The sequence below is a fragment of the Nothoprocta perdicaria genome, unplaced genomic scaffold, assembly GCF_003342845.1.
Source record: "Nothoprocta perdicaria isolate Ctin4 unplaced genomic scaffold, notPer1 scaffold_98, whole genome shotgun sequence".
Lineage (NCBI taxonomy): Eukaryota > Metazoa > Chordata > Aves > Tinamiformes > Tinamidae > Nothoprocta > Nothoprocta perdicaria.
In genome coordinates, this window is record NW_020456287.1 from 109171 (window position 1) to 133342 (window position 24172).

The following is a 24172-nucleotide window of genomic DNA, read 5'->3' on the forward strand; positions in this document are numbered from 1 at the left end:
CGGGTCACTTAGAGCACATTGAACAGCATCACATACAGTCAGATTTGGAATATTTCCAGAGAAGGAATGTCCATAACCTCCAGTGCTCTGTAACCCTCAGAGCCAAGAAGTTTTCTTCTCATATTCAGAGGGAGCTTCTTTTCCTATTGCTGGTCACCACTGAAAAGTCTTGCCTCATCCTCTTGACATTCTTCCTTCAAATATTTGCAAACACTGATCAGATCCCCTCTCAGCCATCTTTTCTCCAGGCTGAGCAGGCCCAGCTCTCTCAGCCTCTCCTCATAGCAGAGAGACTCCAGTCCCCTAATCATCTCTGTAGCTCCACGCTGGATTCAKTTCAATAGTTCCATGTCCCTCTTATACTGGGGAGCCCAGAACTGCACACAGTTCTCCAGGTGCGGCCTCACCAGAGCTGAGTAGAGGGGCAGGATCCCCTCCCTTGACCTGCTGGCAACATCCTCCTGATGCAGCCAGGATCCCATTGGCCTTCTTGGCCACGAGGGCACTGCTGACTCATGATTAACTTGGTGTCAACCAGGGCTCCCAGGTCCCTCTCCGTGGAGCTGCTTTCTAGCAGGTCGACCCCTAATCTGTCCTGGTGCCTGGGGTTATTCGTCCCCAGGTGCAGGACCCTGCACTTGTCCTTGTTGAACCTCATGAGGTTCCTCTCTGCCCAACTCTCCAGCCTGTCCAGGTCCCTCTGAATGACAACACAGCCCTTTGGGGTATCAGGCACACTACACAGTTTTGCGTCATCAGAAAAGTTGCTGCAGGTGGACTATGTCCCTTCATTCCAGTCACTGATGAGTATGTTGAACATGATCCAATTCTGACCTCTGTGAACAGCAATAGCTACAGGCCTCCAACTAGACTCCACACTGCTGATCACAAGCCTGTGTTCAGCCACTCAGCCAGTTTACAATCCACCTCAGTGCCCATTCATCTAAATGACACTTCCTGAGTTTATCTAACAGGATATTAGGAAAGAGTGTTGAAATGCTTGAAGTCAAGGCAGACAACACCCACTTCTCTCCCCTCATCTTCCCAGCTAGTCACTCCATCAGAGGTGGCTACCAGATTAGTTAAGCATGATGTTCCCTTCGTGAACCCATGGTGTCTCCTCCTGATCAGCTTCTTCAGCTCCAAAAGCTTAAAAATGACAGCCAAGAGGAATTGTTGCACCACTGATCCAGAGATGGAGTTGACACTGACTGGTCTTTAGTTCCCTAGTTCCTTTCCAGCTTTTTTTTTGAAGACTGGAGTGACACTGGCTTTCTGCCAGTTCTCAGGCGGCTATCTTATTCTCCATGACCTTGTTAAGATGATGGAGAACTCCTCACAGGAACATCCACCAGCTCCCTCTGCACTCATGGGTGCATCATATGGAGGCACGCACACATTTGTGGATGTCAAATTTGCCTAACTGATCTCTAACCCCATCATTCTTGAACATGGGGAAAAAATAAATCTTCCCTGCTCCAGACTTCCCAGGGAGGTCTGGCACTCCCAAGAGCTGGCCTTAATCAGCAAAGGCTGAACAAAGGCAGCAGCCTATAGCTCTGCCTTCTCCATAGCCTTCAGGACCAGCGCACTCACCCCCTTCAGCAGCAGACCCACATTTGCCCTAGTCTTCTTTCTGCTACTGCTGTATTCGAAGAAGTTCTTGGTGTCCTTGAGAGCCCTTGTCAAATTTAATTCTAAATGTGCGTTCGTTGTTGCATCTCTGTATACCCTGACACCATTCCTATATTCCTCCTATGGGGCCTATCATTTTTTTCTCACGTTCTGTATACCTCTTTCTTCTGCTTCAATTTTGCCAGGAGCTCTTTGCTCATCCATGTAGGGCTCCTGTTCCCTTGGCCTAACTTCTTACTTCGAGGGATGCACTGATGTTGAGGTTGGAGCAAGTAATGTGTGAATAGTAAAAAGTAAAAAAAAAAAAAGTAAACCTCTTCTTTCTAGAGCCCTAATCCACAAGATTTCTCCAAGGAGGAAGAACGCCCCAGAATCTTTTTTCATGGCAAGATCACTTTTGGGTAGTTTAGTAAGACACTGCACACATAAGTACTTGTCCAAGCTTTACAACACAGCGGAAGCTCAGATTTTGAAGAGTCAGTTCACTTGAAGGTAAAAAAAGAAACTAGGGAGATGTGATATTATAAATTTACTTCTAGAAAGCTTTTAGCTTACCCCCTTAAAAGACAGATTAGTTAATGAACTTATGCGACTGAGCAACAGGGTATCATATAAAGAAAACACAGTTACGGTTTTGGGAGACGTTTTATTAATGTACATTTKTATTAGCGATGTACAATAGACATTCTAGTTCTCCATGTGTTTCGTCTCGTCTCCTTGAAGTACGGTAAATGCTTGCTCATATACAAAATTACATGATGCTTTCTTACAAGGACCAGAAATCATGAAAATCTAAGYGCTACAGTATATTTTGTAGTGATTAAACATGTTGCCAGAAGAGTAACCAGCCACTTCAGAAAAGCACTTCTAAAAATGTTTCTGGGGAAGTTAAATGCACCTGTTTATAAATAATGATTGGTTTGCTCAAGTCCATTGCATTGCTAAATACAACTGTCTCCAATATAAAATACCGTTTCAATATCTTTCTTCACATGGACAACTAGAGTCTTGTCGTATTTATCTTCAAGCAAGGCTAATATAAATTTACAAATAAAGTAGCTTTAGAATTTATTCAGAGTAATTATTTTTCAACCAGAAGCTTTGTTTTGGACAACGCAGGAGTATATTGCAAGTGACATTCTGCAGCAGAAGCTGGAGGCTTGCAAATAGCAACTAAGGACTAAATATCAGCAATACACACTTTTACAAGAATTCCGACCATTCTGAATGTTAACATGAAAGACCAGGTATTTTAAGTTTGTGCGCCTGTCAAACAATTTAAACCTCCACACAAAAAAAAGAAAGATATCCCACAGAACACAGTATTTCAGAGAACGTATTGGACAGTGGCATGACGTTTCTCAGGTCAAATTGGCAGCTGAAATTTAACATCCACCTGAGCTTGTTTTGCTAAGGTTACTATTTCAGAAAGTTTCACCACCTGGAAAAGAGAAAACAGAGGCTTCATTTTAAAACGCTCCTAAACAGAGCAAGAACAGTTAATTTTAAACAAAATACTCCCACATAGTAAGATTCTTGGTATTTAAAAACAACCAAACAACCATCACCACCACTCAACATACTGACCTAATGTGCTTGTTCATCACTTAACTGAAGAACTACCCAAATCTTTTGGAAAACAAAACCTAAACCATCTCACACAGTTATACAATGTCTGGTTACGAATACCAAGTTAAATGCTGCAAGTTTCACACTTTTATCTACCTTGCTGTTGAGGGGCAAGGTAGGCAGAAAAAGGGGAGGTAGGGTTGCTTATGTTTAAGGGATTTCAGATATTTATGATCTTTTGCAAAGCTTTTGTTACAAGCACCTCTGGACCATGCTTTGATACCTTGCAAAGCCAACTCTTCTTGCATAGTTAGTCAAAAGTTGTATGAATTAATTCCTGCTTAGAAGCAAACRTTACAATTGAACAAGAGGATCATAAGGAGAGAGAAGATCCAGAACTTAAAGTTTCCCCATGAAGAACCTCACTAGACTCCATGTAATCTTTTTGCAGATTTTTTTTATTGCTACACATTTGAAATATGTTTCCTACTCCACATTATCTAACTTCAAAAGCAGCTAAAATCCAAATTAAATAAAATCACTTATGAACATCTATTGAATATTTAGGTACAAAAAAAGCCTCTCTGGTTATAAGCACTGCTAGGAACACTTAACTCATTATATTGATTCTATTTGTTTATCTTACTCATCCCAGCAACTTACATAATTATAACTCTTTCAAAAAGGGCCTCCAGATGAACACAAAACCAATTCAGACTCTTCTTGCATGGTCAATGCATTTAACTGCCTGCACATCAGCAGATTTAAGGGATTCATTACATAGATGTAGTAAAGGAAAGAGAGACATATATGCTCTTAAGGAAACTTTCAGGTGACTAAATTATGTACCCATTAATTTGTAAAACATTTGCTGCAAAGCCTTGTGCATAACTGACACTAATTTATCCTAGGATTCCTTTAGTAGACTGAAAGGAGCTTCAATTTTGAGCATTCTGTAGCAGATGCTGTGTTCTGGATGGAAACAGCTCTCTTACCATTTTAGCAGCTTCATCCAAGTCATCACAGGCAAGAATTTTGAGGCCACTAGCCGTTATCAAAGCTTTGGCATCATCAACTCGTGTACCTGAAGACAAGGATAAAAATGTAAGTCTTACTGGACAGCACACTCCAACTTCCAGAGCAAGCCTATATTTTCTAGCAAAGATGTTCCAAAAGATGCTGAAGGATAAAACTAGAAGACAACTACTTCAGTAGTTAGAAGAACAGAAAATCTCTATTAAAGTTGTCAACTCTCATCTCCTAAATTTTCAATGTGCTTTATTTTTCCCTAGTCTTCAACTTGCAGACAACTTGTGATACAAAATATAAAAACATTTGTCAGTATGGATAGAAATATACTTACACCCACTAAGGAATACTCACCTTGCAACCGTACCACAATAGGTATTTTTAGGTCCAAATCTTTTACGGCCATAACGATACCTTGTGCAATCACATCGCATCGCATAATGCCACCAAAAATATTCACCAGAATAGCCAGGACCTACAGGAAAAAAAAGACAATATTCAAGTCAAAAAATAGCCAGAGGCCTAGCAGATAAAAGGGCACAGCACTCAGCCTTTCAACTTCAGGAAAATCCAAGTCCTAGCAGTGCAACTGGTGCCTCAGCTCAAGGAAGTGAACGTCTGTACTCTAGAGAATATCAGGAGCAAAAGTAGAGTTCACATAGAGCAAGGAATGCTTTTGCAAAAACACTTGTCCTGGAAATTTCCACATTTCTCCTTCAAATTAGATGCAGGCAATAGCCATTCCCTTGCATAGAACACATGCTGTAAGTAATTGCTTACAAAGAAACAAGTATTTTCTGTGTTAACCCACCACTGCCCACTAAAAGTCAGGCTCTGAAGTCACGCTCAGGGTACYCCAAGGACAGATGCTTTTCTTCAAGCAGATCAAACAGAGAAAGCCTCAGCCATTAAAGCTATTTAACTATTCAATTTGTCAGCARTTTAATCTTTCCCTTCCTAACATAATCCAAGCAGAGATATTTTCCACACTAGTCCCCTCAGAATACTGAAGAAACCACCCTGAAGAACACAGAAAATACACAAAATTCATATGCAAGACATTGTTTATATAGTTTTCATCAAAAGCTAGCATATTTACAGGTAAAACACCTGAAGTGGTTTTTTTCCATTCAGAAGGACCAAGCCTGAGCCTAAAAAACAGACTTCTCCAACTTAAGTGGGAGAAAGGAAGGGTGAAAAACCAGCAGTCTCAACTTTGAAAAAGGACTAGGAACAAAACGAGAGACAGCTTTAGAACACAGAATAAGCTTAACAAGACAAGGCATTGTGCACTTGGCAAATGCTTTTGGCACCAGGATCCCAGCTAGTCACCTTTTTGATAAAAGAATAAGCAGCTAAAGGTAGACAGAAAGAAAAAATATAGTAGGAATTGTGCTTGAACAGCAGACTGTGGCACTGCAAGAACTTGTCTTCCAAATCATTAATCCCTGTTTTCCCCTGCTTTTCTTCTTCCTCTTGCTTGAGGATCAGCTTCCTTTTCTCTCAGATGTTCTGGGTCTGTGTTCCTCACTTTCTCCTCAGTTTGCTGAAATCAGGTAAGACAACACTCCTGGAGAGCATGCCAGACCCTGTATTTAATAAGAAACTTTCCAAAGGGGAAGAAATTATGCACTGCCCTTGTGCACACAACAAGTGACCTCCGTTTTAGGCATCCTCCTTGAAAGAAAAGCTGCACTAAATTCTGGTGCAGAAGTAAATACCATCAACAGCCCCTGCAAGTCACTCCCACCTTGTTACCTCCTTTTTTGCTTTTAAGAAGTCTCAAGCTGACTTACTCTTCCTACTTGGAACAGCCAACTGTCATGAAGGCAATCAAGTCAGTCTTCCCATTATCACAGAATCATAGAATCTTTCAGGTTGGAAGGGACCTCCAGAGGTCATCCAGTCCAATCCCCCTGCTCGAGCAGGGACACCCAGAGCGCGGGGCACAGGGCGGCATCCAGGCGGGTTTGGGAGATCTCCAGAGAAGGAGACTCCACAGCCTCCCTGGGCAGCCTGTGCCAGGGCTCTGACACCCTCACTGTTAAGAAATTTTTCCTCAAGTTCCTGTGGAACTTTAGGTGCTTCAGTTTGCGGCTGTTTCCTCTAGTTCTATCAGTGGCCATCACTGAAAAGATRCCAGTCCCCTCCTCCTCACTCCCTCCCTTGAGGTATTTATAGACACTGATCAGATTATCTTTCTAGGAGAACAAAGTTCTCCCCTAGTTACAACAAAGTTATTATTCTAATAATGTTCAAGCATCTCTGGGAAATTTTGAACAAGACAAAGTTTTAATGGCCTACCAAGGCCATTGTGAAGTTCTTTTATCTTATATTATCATATAATTAGTACCTTAGAATCTTATTGTTTGTGTAAAGCATAGAATACCCACTCCGCAATGTGCGGATGCGGTCACAAAACAGGTGCCCAAGTGGAAAAAGAAAGGAAAAAGAAAAGCATGGAAATCCAAGTGAATAATGGTTTCTGCTTAAACAGCAGGTGGAAGGAATTTCAGATTCAAAAGGATTTCTGGGAAAGATTCAAATACAGCTGTCATTTCAATAGGAGGAGTGGTAGGATAGAAATGGCCTACTCAATATTCAACAAAAGAATATCTTTCAAAAAGAAAAATTCAAAATGTTTCCAAATCTTCTTCATCTGTGTTGAGTTTTAACTAAACTCCCAATGTTTTTCCCTGTTTAACTGTCAGTTTGTAAAGCCTGTTTTCTAAAGAACACCTACTAAGAAGTAAATTTTAAAACACACTTTGGTTTTCTACCATAAAGGACCTTGCAACAGCTACTCTTCTCTCACCTTTTTATCCGAGGTAATAAGTTTAAACGCTTCTGTTACTTGCTGCACGGTAGCACCACCGCCAACATCAAGGAAGTTTGCTGGAGTTCCTCCATGAAGCTTAATTATATCCATTGTGGCCATAGCTAAACCGGCACCATTGACTATAACAAAAAAAAAAAAAGAAACAACAACAAAAAAAAACAACAACAAAAATAACATTAAGGAATTTGAGCTCGCAAATCCACTAAAAGTCTTAACATTCACTACACAGGACATACCTAAACAGCCAATGTTTCCATCTAATCCTATATAGTTGAGATCAGCTTTTGCTGCCTCCCTGTCTCTCTGATCTTCCTGCGTCCAATCTTGCATATCAAAGATCTTCTTCTGACGATAGGCTGAATTACTGTCAAAATTTATCTTCGCATCCATACACATAACTGAAAGAAAAAGGGAACAAATCATGTTATTTAATGTCATGCTGCCAAAATAGCAGGTGAATGTTACGTGAACATGTGCATGAAGTCAAACTTGATGGCCATCTCACGCCAATGCAAACTTAAGTTTTACTGAAATGCCACAAAGTTTCACTTAGCTACAGCAGAAGACATGAAAAACGTAGAGCATTCTTTACGTGAGAACACAGTTATTAAGGACAGAGGAGCATTCCCCAAATTCCTTTGGCTTGGCCAGTTCCAGAATATTAACCACAGACTCATTGATGCATTTATCTCCGTGTTTGGTACAATGCCTTCTTCTCCAACATAACATGCACATATGTTTAGCTGTCCATACAGAACTAGCATCTACAAAGCAAAAATCAGTTTGGGAAATTCTGCTCTCTTACAACATCGTATTGTGCTTCCAGGACAATAACTAACCACTCTTTCCCTGTCTGTACAAATGTAATGTCACTTCCAACCCTCACTACAGATAATACAAAAACAACAAAGCCAGAGAAACAAAAGGTGAGATGAACCATATGGTTCTAAAGCCCTGTCAATGACTAATCTACCAAAAGTAGAAAATTAATTGAAACGAATGACTTAAAAATAGCAGAGTAGCTGTAAACTTGGACAAAGGAACTACATTCATTTTTAAATTTTAAATTGTTACAACTGAATTCAAATTTCAAAGCATTCCCCACAGATTTTTTGTTGTTGTTAAGGAAATTATCTGTGATATCACCTAATTTCTCTAAAATTGGATATGCTAAAAAAAAAAAATGCTAAAAATCAAGGCAGTACTTGAACACGTATTGTCCTTATAGTACATTATTAAAATCAGTCATTCAAAGTAAAGGTAGATTTTTAGAAGCTGCTGCTCCTCTGGCTACCTTTTCAGTACCAATTGTGAATACCCAAGAGGGCTCAAGTTTCAAAACATGAACTTTGAAAAGATCCAGTTTCCAGGAATGTATTACACTGAATATCCAAACAGATGTGACTTTTAAAAATAAATATATATATATATTAGTAGTATTTTAGTAGCTATATATAGTATTTTAGTATTTTAGTAGCTATATATATATATATATATATATATATATATAAAGCTACTGAAACTGGAGATGATACTAAAGTATCTACGAAGAGCAGATACTTGCTCTGTTAAATATAACAAATAAATCTGGGATTCTAAATTCATGCATCAAAGTAGCATGTCTATACTAAGCCCTTTTGCTACATACAACTGAAATTTTAGGGGAAGTTCAGCAGGCAGCTTTGTTTTGCAAAAATGTAATCTTTTATAAGAACAATATGAGGAGAAGAAACATTACCAACTCCTGACGCATCTTCCACCATAGGGTTTATTTCTATCATAGTAGCATCATATTTCAGAAAAAGATTATATAATCTGATCATATTTTCAGCTGCTTCATCCACCAGATTAGAAGGAAATCCCATTTTTTGGGCAAGCTGAAAGTAGAAACATGGTTATCTTAACTGATGTTCAGGGTTTGATTTACAGTTATTACGTAGGACTCTACCAGCTTAGCTATTACTCCAGTGCCTACAGAATTTGTATGACTTTTATCTTCCACAAAGGAAGTAATTTTTTAATGTTAAAAATAATCTTTTCAAGACTGCACTTATCCAAAAAGAGAGTAAAATTAGACGCAAGATCAGCATTATATAACTTCACAAATACATATAACACACTGCAGCACAGAATTAGATTTATATTTAACTATCAAGCTGAAAATATTTAAATATCTAGTACAAATAAAGTGTCAAAAAGCTTAAGACAACCCAGCAATGTCAACATATATACACTTTATGAAATTTAGAAGCAGCACTCCCATCCTCACTAATGTGCCCTTTTCCACATTAGCAATTACCCTAACAGCTTGCTCCTTTTTTATGCCTTCTACTATGTCAATGGGTTCCTTAATTATCGCATCAGGATTCTCTGCAGCAACATCTTCGATGTTAACACCACCCTGAGAGCTGCCTATGAGCACAGGACCCTAGAACATGAAGGAAAAAAAGAAAATGTAAATAATTTTATAACATATAACTGAAACTTAGTTTTATCCATAGAACTCACAACTATAAAACTATGTTGTTAGCTGGAAAACCAAATTTGGACAATTTACTTTTATGTTCTTACTGAAAAGAATGCTACTATCTTTTCTATTCAATACATCTATACAAACCCTTTTAATATTTTCCAAATTATAAGGTGCATCTTGGGTCYAATTTCTTCTAACACAGAAGACTCTATCCTTTTCACATCCCTTACCAAGAGGGAAATTAGCTTAAAGATACTTGTTTTAAATCTTAACAGAAAGATTCAATTTAGTCCTCATGGATTTTATCTTTTGGGTTAAAGCATCACCAGAGAAGGAACAACCTTATTTCCCCTTTCTCCTCTCACACCTACACAAAGCCAAGGCACTCATTCATTCACCCTGTCATGTTCCAGCCTCAAGGACAAACCTAGAGCTGCACAGCTCAGTGCCAAGTTACTACTATTCAGCAGCAGCACAAAGCCCACTAACTATAGCCATCACTGAAATAAAGCCTAAGTTCTGACAAAACAGCACTCAATTATTTAATAATAGAAGAAATTAGAGTGGCAACTGACAGCACTCTTGGCAGAGAAAAAGAAAAAAAAAAAAGCTTCTGTCTCCATCTCAACAAAACCATCAAGGACTCACTATCATGATATCTGAAAATCTCTCCCTGAGGGAACAGTCCTCCCATTTACCATCAAGATATATTCATTTGTGTCATCTCAACTCCCTTCCTTTATCACCAGCCATGCATGGATTATGACAGCCAGAGGACTAAGACTGCTTTTTCTATTAGCACAGGTCTTAAACTTTGAACAGCCTTATAGCTGCTGACAGTTAACAGCACAAGTGTGAGAGTGGTTCACAGGATGCCAAACCATTCCCTTCCATCACCATCCTTCCTTCCAAACAGGAAGATGCACATGGGGAATCAACCTCACACTGTGCAGATGGTGATCTGCATCACACACTAAGGTTCAGCACAACGTTTAAGGATATTCACATCCTGAACACAGTCTGAAAGCCACAGGCATGATATAAAAATAACTAATCTCATCATTTGGTGCAGTTAACCAGAGTGAACAGCTTTGCTCAAGACATTAGAAGTCTTGTCCCATTGCTGAATAGCACCTGAGATGCCAAGTTTCGCTTCCAAATAACCATTCTTATGGATCTTTCTCCTCTTTAACTGAAGAGATTTGCAGCAATGTATGTTACTCAACCTTCACATTTCCTTTTTTTGAAACCTACTTCCTCCTCCTCATCAYCATCCAAGGCAAGTTACAGAAATTATAAACACAACTGAAAACAAGAACTAACAACTGAACAGTTAAAATAAGAAATATCCCTATCCAAAAACAATCACCTTCACAATTGTGCTCAACACATATTAACACAATTTTTATTTTAAATATGACAGCAAGTCAGGAAAATATATTTTAATCCTCTCCTTAATTCGCTTAAATCAGTCAGATATCATTTCTTTCCATAAGCATGCGTGGCTGAATAGTACAAATTTCAGATTAGAAAATCCAAACATTTGTCGTATTTTAGTGCCACCTTGTGGCAGATCTGGCACGGATACAGCAATACTCCGATCTTTCCAGACTTTATATAGTAGGACAGAATACAGGTTTAACTGTATTAGCACCCAAGGAATACAGTATTTACTTATCAGAAAGGACACTATGAAGGAAAAATAAACACAATATTTAACCTTTACTGTTGGAAATAAACAAGAGAAATATTGTTTTCCTTATGGATTCATACCAAATTATTTCATACACTRATGGCAAAGGCGCTCCACTTAAACTACAGAGAGCTATGTCTCCAGAAACTCCTCGGCATTTCTGAAGGTCTTTAGAARCAAAGCTCCAAGATCTGCTCTACCATGGCTTTGGTAAAGTTATTTAGCAATTTATTCTCCTTGCTTGTTAACAGAGCAGTACTCTGCCACATTATACACTGACAGGTTTCAGGAACTGGTTTTGCAGCACAGCCTAAAATCTACATACCCTCTTATGCAGGCACATAACAACACGTGCTTCCTCATCCAGAGGCTCTGAAGACAGACCTCCAGGCCCAAATCTCCTTACCTGCTCCTGAGGAGTATTGGCATAAGATCCACACTCCCAGATTTACAAGGGATCCTCCTCAGAAATCTCTGCGCACTGAAGGGCAAGAGGCCCAATTTGTTCAGAACCATTGGCTCTTCCAAAATACTTTTGCTCTTCCTGTGCTGATAGTTGTATTTTTAAATTAARCTCTAGTATAAGGATCTGGTAGATATGTGTCAACTTTAAAAACAGAATGAAAACAACTCCTTCTTTCCACGCATGCTCCCTGCRGCCATGAAACTCTAATTTCAGTTGAGACTACCAACACTCCTATTATTATTTTCTAAATTTAAAATGTAGCACAACATTCTTAAAGCATTCAAAACATGAAAGCAATCAGATAGTCAGAGACACTAGCAAAGCAACTGCAGCTCATGTGTGTTTCTGAGTTTCAGATACAAGTGACCTCCACAGTGAACAGTATATGTGTGTGTRTATATATATATATTTATTTAATTCAGCTATAGCAAGTTGAGTTCTATTTCTAGTATTACTCACTTGAAATGACCTTTCCATTGTTATGGCAAAATAGTATTCTCTCCTGGGATATCTGCGCTCACAGATAAACACTTGATTGCATATCCTGCCCTTTTCTCCTGTCTGCTTGGTAAACAACTTCTTTCCAATCATTTTGGAGGAGATATCTTTTGCTTCTTCTGGACTAGAATACAAGAAGCTCAGAATGTGACAAGGAAACCACTAGAAAAACAGAAACAGCATTAAAAAAAGTCTTACCTAGTTTTTGTTATTTTTAAACTTAATTATTAAAACATAGGTTTTAAACTAATCAACGGCTTCAACTCATTCTTAACATAAAATTTTTAAGGTTTTCCATTTGGTTGGATAATTTATAAGTGACTTACGAAAACACTATTTTCACTCCTCCTTTGAGGCCACCTTCAAATGTTCCTTTTCCTCTACCACCAGCTAAAACCTGTGCTTTTACCACAAGGTCCTTTGAACCTAGAATGAAAGAAAACCCACAATTTTACATCTGTGACTCCTGAAACAGTTTGCCCCAGATAGAATAATAAAGACTCTTTTCATTTTATTCCCTCCTCCCCAGATTCAAAACACAAATATGTAAATTAAAAATCGTACTGTAACTCAATACAGTTATCCCAAAATCAAAAACCACCCGCAAGCTGCAGCTTTAGGCTGCTCTGTGAACAAACCTCAGTGAGTTTGCATCCAAAAGACATCTTTCATCTTCAAGTGTTCAAATTTATTTTAACACATTTGTTTGAATCAAAAGTTGGTTGGTATCTCAACCCTATCTCAACCTTAAAAGATTTATTTTCCTCAGGCAGATAAGGATACTCTATGTTTTCACATTAACTGTTATCTTCTCAGCAATGATGTGYAACTATATCACTTACCAAGTTAATTGAATGTCCGCTATGGCTCCCATTGAGCAGAGCACTGATACGTAAGCTCGAGTGCTTTRCAGAAGTCAGAGGCCTAAGTAAATCCACTATTTTTCCCAGAAGAGGCAGAGCAAACCTTWTAGTTAATTGCCTTTAAGAGTTTTTAAATTCCTTTCCAAAATACTCCTCTAGGTAGGGCAGGCTGTGCATTGGGATTTTTAAAAAATAAAATTTAAGGTTAAAATCGTGATCAACTGGGATATTCTACAGTGTCACTGAAAAAATAAGAAGCAACTAAAGTATTAAAAAAAAAAAAAAAAAAAGCTCTGAGATAGTACTCAAGTTTATTTACCCTGAGAATAAAYTGCAGAAAGCCACTAGGCTGCAGGATACAAGAGCTACCCCATCCACAGGTCTGTGGCCCATACCATCTTATTCCACACTGCAGACAGCTGAACCACTCTGGTCTCCCTGGGCAAAGAAAGAACTTGCTGTCCTCTCAGATGGGGAAAGAATCCTTGGAAAAGCATCCATGCAATTACAGGACTTGAGCAAAACTAGTCTCTGTGCATGCTGAGAAGGATGATGCTAGACATCAAGCTGTACCAATTCAAACTGTAACTGCACACAGTGAGCCCAGATGGAATTCAACAGGCATCACATTGGAAGCAAAGGTGACTATAYAAGCAGAGGGAAATGCCCAAGCTACTACTCCCAGTTAGCTACTTACAGATTTTATTTCATTGCCAGGAATGAACTAACAGAGATCCTTAAATTTACAGCTGATGAAACTCTTCAGCATGAAAAGAATGAAGGTTACATATATTAAAGATATGCAGATTTTATTATGGTCTCTTACTAGTTARGATTTAACTTAATTCTTGAAGGTAACTATTTTTATAGCTCTCGAGCAGTGGAAATCAAACAGATTAGCATGTTTTATGGATGCCAGGCAAAACAAGACTTTACTCTTTCTTATTCATGAGACCAGCCTTTATGCAATTACTACAAGTACAAAGTTTGCTCACTTTAAGGAGGACTAAATGTCAGGATGAACCGGATTACAAATAGCAGTTTTGTAGACAAATGCAAGCCACATATTCCAGCATGCATGCTAAAGATTAACATTCCACTCTTTTAAACTCATCTTCTCCATATGCATAAGCACATTTGGAGGCACATGACTATTAGCATGAAACGGAGGGAAACACTTTCTTATCTGTGAAAAACACTTTCTTATCTGTGAAGAGATTCAGAAAAGATATTTGCTCCCCTGTTCACAGAAGATCTATCTAGAAACCTTTACAGAGATTAAGTTTATCATATATTTAAGATTCAAAGTATTTACAGTATTTTTTTGAGCTTTTCATAGAAGTTTTGCATTGGAGAAAGAATTAGAATATATATACACTGAATTGAAAACAAGAAATTCAATTAATGGACCCATAGGAAGTTGAGTAAAGAGAGTCTTATTTCTCCACTGTACTTTTCATCTCCTTCTCCAAGTCCAGAACACAAAAGCTGCTTCTACAAAGAACTCTTCACAAAGTCTTAAATTCATCCACAAGGACTTTCCTGGCAGGCTTTATTCCTCCCAGGAATAAACACCAAAAACTGAACAAGTCTGAACCAGATGCCAACTAAAGCTCTGATGAGATCTGATGAGAAAGTTTATGTTCAGCTCTGGGCATGATGAAATCTTCAAATGGAGACTAGGGTTACCAAGATAATCAGTGAAATGAAAAGGTTTTCCTACAAGCAGGGGCTAAAAGAGCCTGGTATTTCTGTTAGAGACTGAAGCAGAAACCTGGTTACTGTCGTTAACCACATCTGGTGAAGGACAGAACAGAAGAGGAAAAAYACTGCTATAATTTTCTTCCACATTGTAGGTCAGCTTTAAACAAACACTACCTACCAAAGGAAGTCAGTTTAAAACAAGAAGAAAGATGCTTCTCTACTAACACGAAGTTGGAGGCATGAGAAGATGACATGGAAGCAAAATTAGGACATTCAAAAAGGAATGAAGACAAATTCTTAGACAATAGCTCTATAAACATACCATAAAAAAATCCTAGGTAGGAATGTTTTCTCTAATATTCCTAATACTCTTACAGACGCTGGGGTTACATGAGGGGTAAGGACTACTCACATTCTCCCCAGAAAGCATGGGCTTTTTTGCCACCATGGCAGACAAAATCCTGGGCAGGATGCACCACTGGTCTGATCCTATAGAATCCAGCAAAGTACAAGCAATTAAGCTTCACATATGTAGCTGAAACTAAGTTAAAAGAGATCATGGCCTGAGATAAGCTTTTTGTGGGGGTCAAGTTATGGTTATTTATTACTCAATAAACATTTTTTCCTATTKTTCCTATTCAAAGTGGCCCTAAAAGCGCAGGTGACAAATGTTTGATCACACAGCTCACGTGCAACACAACTACTGCACCATCACCATCTGATCAGTCATTCCCACAGTAGAGAAAACTTGCTACCCTGGAGCCCTACAAAAATGAAAAGCAGAAGTTGATGCTATTTTTGACTTAGTGGGAATAATTGTTCCTTTCTCCATTTACATTGCCTTGAAATACTGCTAGGCATTATTATTATTTAGACGAAAAAAAAGCAGTCTCTGCCCAGGAGCAGATCTCCACGTGGTACAACATCTATGCTGCTTCCTGATCTCAACCCTTCACCCCAGTTCACTTGCCTGTTTCAGCACATGTCCTCATGTCATCGTATCTCCAAGAATATCAGAGAAGTAATAAATTAAAGTGAACCCTAATCTGGCCGACTTCCACAAGCCTGTGCACTGTGTGACAGTGCTAGTATGTGCACAAGGACACAGAGGTGCCCAGGCCAGAAAGCTGGACAGTTGCTTCCAACAGTGATGGGAAAGGAGAAAGCTTTGGCATTAATCCTGGGCATTAGCTCAAGTTAACTAACTTTTTACTGCTGTTAATGTCTCAGGCAAGCAAGCTGCAGAGGCAAATACACTACAGACACAACACAAAGCTCAATGGGTCTTTGTTAAGAGTAGTAACATTTCCATATTAATGGAAGTTACTGCTAAAAGCATATACTTAAATAAAACAGACTGCAAGGAATCAGGAAACACTCAGAGAATTAGAATAGATGCCAGTGAAAAGTCTAAGTGCCTGAGATCATTAAAATACTGAGTTAGCATCTGTAGAAGACAAACAAATCCATACAGTAATATAAGTTTATTAACTAGACGATGAAAGAGAGGAAATGTAAACAGGAAATGGCATGATTTTATTTTAAGCAATACTGATATTTTTGATCAGAAGGAACGATCTCTGAATTCACAAGCTCAGCTTTCAGATTAGGAGAAGGACACCTTCAAAATGAGAAGTATAACACAATGTTAACTAAATTAATTCAAGAGGCAAGGACTGCTGTTCCACCTCTGACATATTCTGTGCAAGTTGAAAGCCTGCTGCTTAGGACCACGACAATCTCATAAGGTTACAAGACCCATGTGTTCTGACAAGGCAGGCAACAGATTTGTGTAAACGACCAAATAGAAAGAGGAAGAGACAGGTTAATAGCACAAGTCCTCAACTGACCCTCAACTGCAAACTCACCCTAGGAGCGACACAGAGACCCATATCTCCTGCCTTGTTAACTCTGTGGTTAAAAGCTTTCAGCTGTAATGCAAAGTAATCCTTTCCTGTTGCAGAGATATTGCAAAAAGTCTAAGTTTGGACTGTACAATTGTAATTACTTGAACCAAGGAAGGGAAAGACAGGCTTGGCAACTAATACTGCATAATCATTAACAGAAATCCCACCATAAAGAGCACACCAGCCCTTACTCTGAAGACACAGGCAGAGAACCTCTTATAAGCATGCTGTCTATGTTTTGCTTTGGAAATAGTAACTATTTAGACTAACTATTTAGTCTAACTATTAAAGTAGTAACTATTTAGAATTGAACTTGACTTTTTTTTTCCAGTATTTGAAACTTTCAAGTGTTAGATCAATCATTACATGCAAACCAAAAGTAAGATTACTGAGATAATTACGCACCAGGAATGATCATACTTGCACTGATGGAATCAGACCATTCAGAGAGGAGGCAAGATGCTTCATGCCTATTACAAAACACTATTTTCTATGAAAATGCATTTTGCCATTAATTAAATAACCGCCATTTTTTTTCACCAACTTGCAAGTAAGGTTTGTTTGGCAATAGTTTTAATTGCAATAGCTTCCAATTAAAATTCAGCAGTCAAAATTTCAATCTGCCAGATGGGTTATTTGAATTAATGAATTATGCTTAGAACTAATGATATTAGGACTTCAAAAGAGTGAGGTGTTATGTAAGCAAACATCCTAGTAACTCTGATCACTATCACATTTATTTGAACATTTCAGTGAACAGGGATTTCTGCACAAGTTCCTCTTAGAGCCACCTATGCCCTATTATGTCTGAATAAACTCTGCCTGAGTTTCTAAAGATAACCTAAAAGACCATCAGTTAACGCATGTGAGGAGAGACCTCCCAAACGAGGAAAACTGGTAACAGGGAAACAGCAAAGAAGTCCAAGGAACAACAAACTAGACATGAGCTTTCAGCGTGACATAGAAATAAAATTAAAAAATGAAGTAAAATAAAATAAAGCACATACTACTAAGAAAGGTGTGTCATATCCTGAGGAAACATCACCACAAGCTTCAGGACAACTGTGCCTTGTACCCCAAATCTACTGAAGCACAAATAAAGAAAAAGCTAGCACTCTAACCTGAGATAAATCGATTTATAAATCTTAAACAGGTTAACCTTTTTTTTTGCTTTGGGTTTTTTGTTTGTTTTTGGTTTTTTTAGGTAGAGAGCATACATTTAGGGAATAGACAGAAAAAGGATTAAAACACTCAAGAGAATTTAATGCTCCTAAGAGACAGACCTATTACTTATGGAAGTGTCTGCAGGAACACAGCCAAGCCAACTGTTTGAGTCACTCCACAGAAAATACACAAAAAGAGATCACTCCATATAAAACCACACTGATAGAGAGACGGATCAGATCTTTTAAACTTCAAGAAYGGTAGCAAGACTAGTAATAGAGAAGACTCCATTGCTTTAAGTTGCCTTTAAAAACTCTGGTTTAAAAAAGCCCAAGATGTTAACACCCAGTTTTTTGCAATACTTCCTATTCTGTACATCTTATTTTACTTACTAACATTTGAAAGTCAGCCATGAACATGAAGGTCAAGGACTTATTATCATAAAATCCTACAACATTGKCAGAATACCAAACATTCTTCAAGATACTAATCATTTCAGAAGTGCTGCCTTGTAAATCATCAAGAATAGAAATTTATACTGTACACTGCCAGAAAAGGAGGTCCTCTACAGGCAAAGAGCAGTCACTCCCTTCTGCTCAAACAATGAAGGAAGAAGCCRGGAAGCATCAAGACTTCAGTTATCTACATCTACTTTCATAGGTTGTAACACTTGACACGAGGAGGGCTTTTCGTAGGGAAAAGTTCTTAGTGACAAATAGTAAATTCCGATGATGATTCTCAAAAGGCAGGTAGATATGAAAAAACAGCTTATACGAAAACCAATGTTGCAATAAAGAGTGTCCAATCTTCTCACTACAGAACAAAGAAAACCCTTTAGGTTCTTGCCCCTAACAGAAGTTAACAAAAAGGTGGCTGTGGGATCACAGCTAGAAGAGTCTGAGCTGAAAAAAGCATTTGAAGAAATCTGGTACTAGAAGCAAAAGTTAAGCAATCAAACCGAGAAAAAAAATAAAATAAAGAAAAAAAAGAAGGAAATGGAGAGCAAGGGAGAGAGAGGTAAGTTTCAAAGTATATACATGGAAGCAATTTGCATTATTTAGGACACTTTAGTAGAAAAAAAAGAAAAAAAAAGTACAAGAATCAGAAGAAGTGGGGGCAGGGTGATATGTTTTCTGTTGACCACACTACTACAGCTTCAAGATAAGCATAGCTTTGAATGAAATTCTAACAACTGTTTTCATTTTAATTACTTAGAAGTTTCCTCTTTCAACTAATCTCTAAAAGAATTGGCAACATTACTATGTATCAGCTTTATTCTACCTCTCATCAGTTAACTTGCAGCAATCAATCTTTGGCATGGTTGTGCTTTGGCTTTATTTGTCCAAGAGGGCTACACTGAATACAGCTAARCCATGACAATCTCTGTTAGTGAAAAGGATGCATTTCTTATTAACCTTCACTAGCACAAGGAGTAACCCAGTTCTAACTGGAATAAGGTATTTGCAAAAGTTAAGAAAATGAATGTCAGAATTTTGAGTTTACAAGGAGCAAGTTCCTGCCAAAAGGTTATCAGGAACGCATGGATGAGCACTGGACGGATCGAACAAGCAGTATTACCAACTCTCTTTGCAAAGTTTTAGGCAAACATTTGAAACATTTGAAAAGCACCCAAAGTGAAGCAAAAGATAATCTTATTATCTACTTTCAACAAGTCTTACACAATAAAAGTAAACAATGAGCAGGTTTTATCTTTTTCACTCTCTAGGGATTATATTTATCCACATACAAAAGAAAAAAAAAATCAATGGACAAATGGTAGTATTAACAGAGCAAATGAAAATACTACAGCTAAGGATGCTGCACTGTTACTATTCAGTATGAGCTCAGGACAACATTTAAGCAATGCTTCAAAATCCAGGCTTCTGCAATATGTTCTCCATTCAGACAGTCTTCCTTTCTCTTCTCTAAAGTGAAACAAAGCCTGTCTGTGCCAAATACCAGTTTAAAGGAAGCTCTACACAGCAAACAACCAGAAGCTCAGAATTCCTTAATTTTTGCTCCTACAGGAATCTGAATTCAAATACTTCACAACTTCACTTTCCCTGCCCAGGAGAAGCTGCACAGGACAAGGCATAGCAGTAAGGCCACTTGGATGTTATGGAGTAATACACGAGTAATCACAGCTGCACCTACTTCACCTACAGAAAAAAATAAGGAATAAATAAAAGAATTCTGACTTGCTCAGGCTTCTGTTTTCTAGCAAACAGATACAGGCTCGTCTCATGTTGCAGTAGTAGGAGCCTATGCAGATACTAAGGCAAGCAAAAGGGCATGCCATATCTGTGATCATATTACAAGCTCATCCTTGACTAGAGCTGAGACTGAATTTTTGCACTATTCTCAGAGGAGCTGGAAGAAAAATATTTTGAGAAGTCTCCTTTGTACTGAYGAAATCATAATTTTGTTTGTGCTCATTACTCTGTAAAGGGAAGAAGGCAAAGAAGATAAGCTGGCAATACCCGAATTTCTAGAACATCAGGTCTGAAGGGAAAGAAGCTTTTTAATTCCTTTGCACATTACAAAGCACTATCATTTTCTCTAGAAATGCATTTTTCTTTATCAGATTTCACTCTTTGTATTAAAAATCTATGTACAAAGCAAAAAAAAAGAATCTAATAAAAACGTATAACTACCAGAATCATGACAAATTTGAATTAATTTGAAGACGTAAAGAGGCTTAGGTCTCACATATGGGAATGGAATGTAACAAGCAATAACCTCCATTAAAATCTTGTAACAAGTCTAATAAATTTTATTTTTTCCAGGAGGAAAGAGGATAYAAATTATCCTCCAACTTTTATTGAGGCGGGCAGTCGGTAAAGGGGTAAATCAACGGACAGAGTCAAGTGCTAAATTAAAGCTCAAATCTAGGTAAGTACTTAAGCAACAGGCAAAAAAGGCCAGATGTTTTTTCAGCAGCAAGCCGGGCATTTGGCATGCAACTACAAGCCAACACAGTTCTTCCCTCCTAAAAGAAAGGAGTAGTTGTCCACTGCCAGGACGGCGTGCCCACAAAAAGAGGGAATTTTGCCCTTCTGCAGTAAAAAGGTCGGTATCCTTCGTATCCTCTGATCTGCAGAGGTTTTACCTATGGCCACCACTGAAGCTATGCACACAAGGTTTGCTCTGTGTAGCTCGAGAGGGAAAGTGCAAGGTTGGCACAAACCACAGTGAATTACACATCTCACAGAAGCCTAGATACATAATATGGTTCATACTTTCCCCATTCTCTCAAAATCTTCCTCCTAAATAAGGATCAAAAGTTAACAGGAACAGCATTTACATATTGCTATAGGAATAACAGTGCCTCTAATAAACCTTCATATCATTTGAATGTCTCCCAGCCTAAATTTCAGGGTTGGAATGTAACTGCCTAAGCCCTTCTCAATGCAAAAACAAGGGTGTCCTTATACCTAAGTCGCTTAACTGATTTGTTTGCTTGTGCACTGTGGCATCAGAAACCTTCAGATTAGAAATACCACTGTGTAAATGCTCAAAGCTGCAGAGAAGTTTATCCGTGGGAAAGGACTCTCTTAAAGAGAAGGTTTATTCASAACTCCAAGAAATATCTTACCGGGAAAGACAGAAAAAGCAGTTACACCTTGCATCAACTCCCACATCTATACTGTATATGTTCTCTTTAGTATTATACCTATTTCTTTTGCTATTTTGTAAGCTTCTTCTGGTGTCCTTGCAACTAGTCCATGTGGAACAGAAATGCCAGCCTCCTGCAACAGTCCCATGCTCAAGTATTCGTGTAGTGACAGCCTCCTCTGTTGTTGCTGTTGCACCTGAAACCCATGGTTGAGCAGTCCTGGACTTCCACCAAGCACCTGAAGGAGAAGAAGAAAAAAAAAACATCAAGGAATATGGCTATTTTAAACAAACTCTTCTCTTGTTTCAGTTTCAAAAAAGTTTAGTGCACAATCATCTGAGCACTAAATCCTAAGTTTTTGTACATTACCTTCCATGTTAGTCATTCATGGTAGGCACAGGTTTTAACAGGAGCAGAGATGGGGAAGTTTCTATCGGTGACTAGCAAGGGCTGGCACGGTTAAAACACCSTTGGACTGTTTAGTTTGTATTTAAGCACTTAAGAAATACATCCCAGAGGTAAAAAATAAAAAGAAAAAAAAATAAAACTCAGTGAGCTTGGAAGAATAAGAAAAGCACAAGGAATGGATTTGTTCAAAAATTCTGGTGGATTGTCTCCTGCCAAGCTAGGGATGAAGGACACTAAGAAATACTTTACATCAACCTCAAATGGTTGCACATGGCTACAGAACAGACTGACCAGCCTGCACATAACCATGATGAAACCGAGAACTAGAGGTAACCAGTTTGCAACATCAACACTGAATCAGAAGGTTGACAGGGGATGTTAGCATTTCAAATATTGAGAAAAAGAGAACATGCTGAATATTCAGCCTAGGAAACTCCAGTGTGGATCAAGTGATTCTTAATTTCGTCTATAAAACCCATGTAGAGCACTCTGGGAATTTGTGGCTGGACACTTCATGCAGAGCAACACCAGCCGAAATCAAATTTTGTTTACAAAACATCAGCAGTAACGCTACATGAGCAATGCCTCGTAAGAAAAAACGGCTACTGATGGACTTTAAAAGAGACCATTACCACGGCACATCTTGTGCAGTAACTGCGTTTGAGAGCAGGAGTGCCTGACCACGGCACGCCAGGCCTGCGGAGGGCGGTTAATCCCCGGGCTCCTTCCRGGGCTCCTCTGCTGGCACCGTGGCACTGGCGGCTGCCGATGCCCTTCCCGGAGCTCCGGGACGAAACCCGAGAGCGCCGCTCGGGCGACCTGCTTGGGCGACCTTCCTCCGCAGGGCCAGGACGAGAGCGGCACGGAGGCTCGGGCACTTYACACTCGCTTGATCTCTGTTTTTATTATTGTTATTAACATTTTTCCCTGTGGGTGTTTTAGTGTAGAACAAGGTTACCCTCTGCAGAGGCTTCATGGGACACAGGAGCAGGCCTCAAAGGAGAGGCGAGGGGCACGTTCATGTGCACAGCCCAGTGTCACAGGGCAGCGGGGATAAAGATATCAGAATTTTTTCCCCCTTAAAATTAGGAAGGGAGAAAAAATAAAAATAAGAACCGCAATGGGAACGGGAAGCACCCGGGCAAGACCCGCCGCAAGCCAAGACGGGGCCGCGGCAAATGCCAAAACAGGCGGGTGGACAGAGGGCTGCGCGCAGGGACCGGGCGGCCGCGCCGCTCCCAACGGCTCCCCAACGGTCCCAACGGCCGCTCCCTCAGCGGGGGCGACCCCAACGGCGGCCGCGCCCGCCCGCCCCCCTTCCTTCTCCTCCTCGTCCTCCCACGGTCCCGCCCCGCCGGCGCCCGCTACCTTGGCCGTGGCGCTGCCCAGCGCGGCGCGRAGGCCGCTGCCCCTGAGCCCGGCCGCCGCCCGGCCGCAGATCACGGAGGCCGCCATGGCCGAGCGCCTTCGCCCTCAGCTGCCCCTCCGAGCGCGCATGCGCCGCCGCCGAGAGCGGGCGGCAGCGCAGGAGGCGCCGCCGCCGCTTCCGCAATAACAGCGGCCCGCCCGGGGCTCTATGGTCCGGCCGCCGCGGCGCCCCCTGGCGGGGAGGACTGGGCGGCGCAGCCCGGGACGCGCGGCGTTGGGGCCGCCCCCGCGGGGTGTTCGCGCTTTTCCCGCGTGTTTTTGGGTGTCTTCGCGAAATAAGGAAAACCCCCTTCAGGAGGAAGGAAAACCCCCCTTGTGAATCATCAGGGGAAAAAACAAAGGCTTTTTTAAAAAAAAAGATTAGTGGCCTGGGAAGCCTGCATGAGGGAAGTCCTCTRCTGACAGTAAATAAGCAGGAATAATGCACTTATTTCCATACGTAATGATTTCCAAAGCTAGATTTAATCTTAAGGTAAGCAAYGCAAAAGTTGTAATTTTAACGGGGTTTGTGATTGAAATTGTGCAACGCCCGAACGGGTTGGGCTGCATTTTTTGGCCTGAAACTGGAAGTGTGCTCGAATCGCTTTCCTTTAGGCAAGAACTGCAAAAGGCACCAAACCTTCATGCCGGGGAGCTGGGGCTCCTTCATGCTGCGGTATTTACATGCCATTCCCTCACGCAAGCTCCAGGAAATTGTGTAACTCCTACCAGGAATCCTGTCAGGAGGCTCCCGACCTGTGAGGAGCTGCTCCGAAACGGCCTCTCCTCCTGGAAAGGAGAAATAAGAGAGTTTGTAGCAATGTACGAAGTGACACAGGCAGTGCGAGAGTCTCTCCATCCTGGTAGTTCATTCTTGCCTTTGAAAAGAGTTATTAAACAC

At 39.9% G+C, this 24172-nt stretch overlaps 1 protein-coding gene across 1 annotated transcript; it reads right to left on the minus strand.

Annotated features, from left to right (window-relative positions):
* Positions 1-2329: 2329 nt before the first annotated feature.
* SUCLA2 (succinate-CoA ligase ADP-forming beta subunit) lies at positions 2330-23363 on the minus strand. Its single transcript, XM_026053288.1, has 11 exons — positions 23233-23363; positions 21514-21694; positions 12529-12628; positions 12164-12326; positions 9372-9500; positions 8811-8949; positions 7309-7470; positions 7049-7191; positions 4588-4708; positions 4200-4288; positions 2330-3076 (listed from the first exon to the last, which is right to left on the minus strand). The coding sequence occupies exons 1-11, from the start codon at positions 23317-23319 to the stop codon at positions 3002-3004; spliced, it is 1389 nt and encodes a 462-aa protein (XP_025909073.1). The 5' UTR covers positions 23320-23363; the 3' UTR covers positions 2330-3001.
* Between the last annotated feature and the right edge of the window lie 809 nt (positions 23364-24172).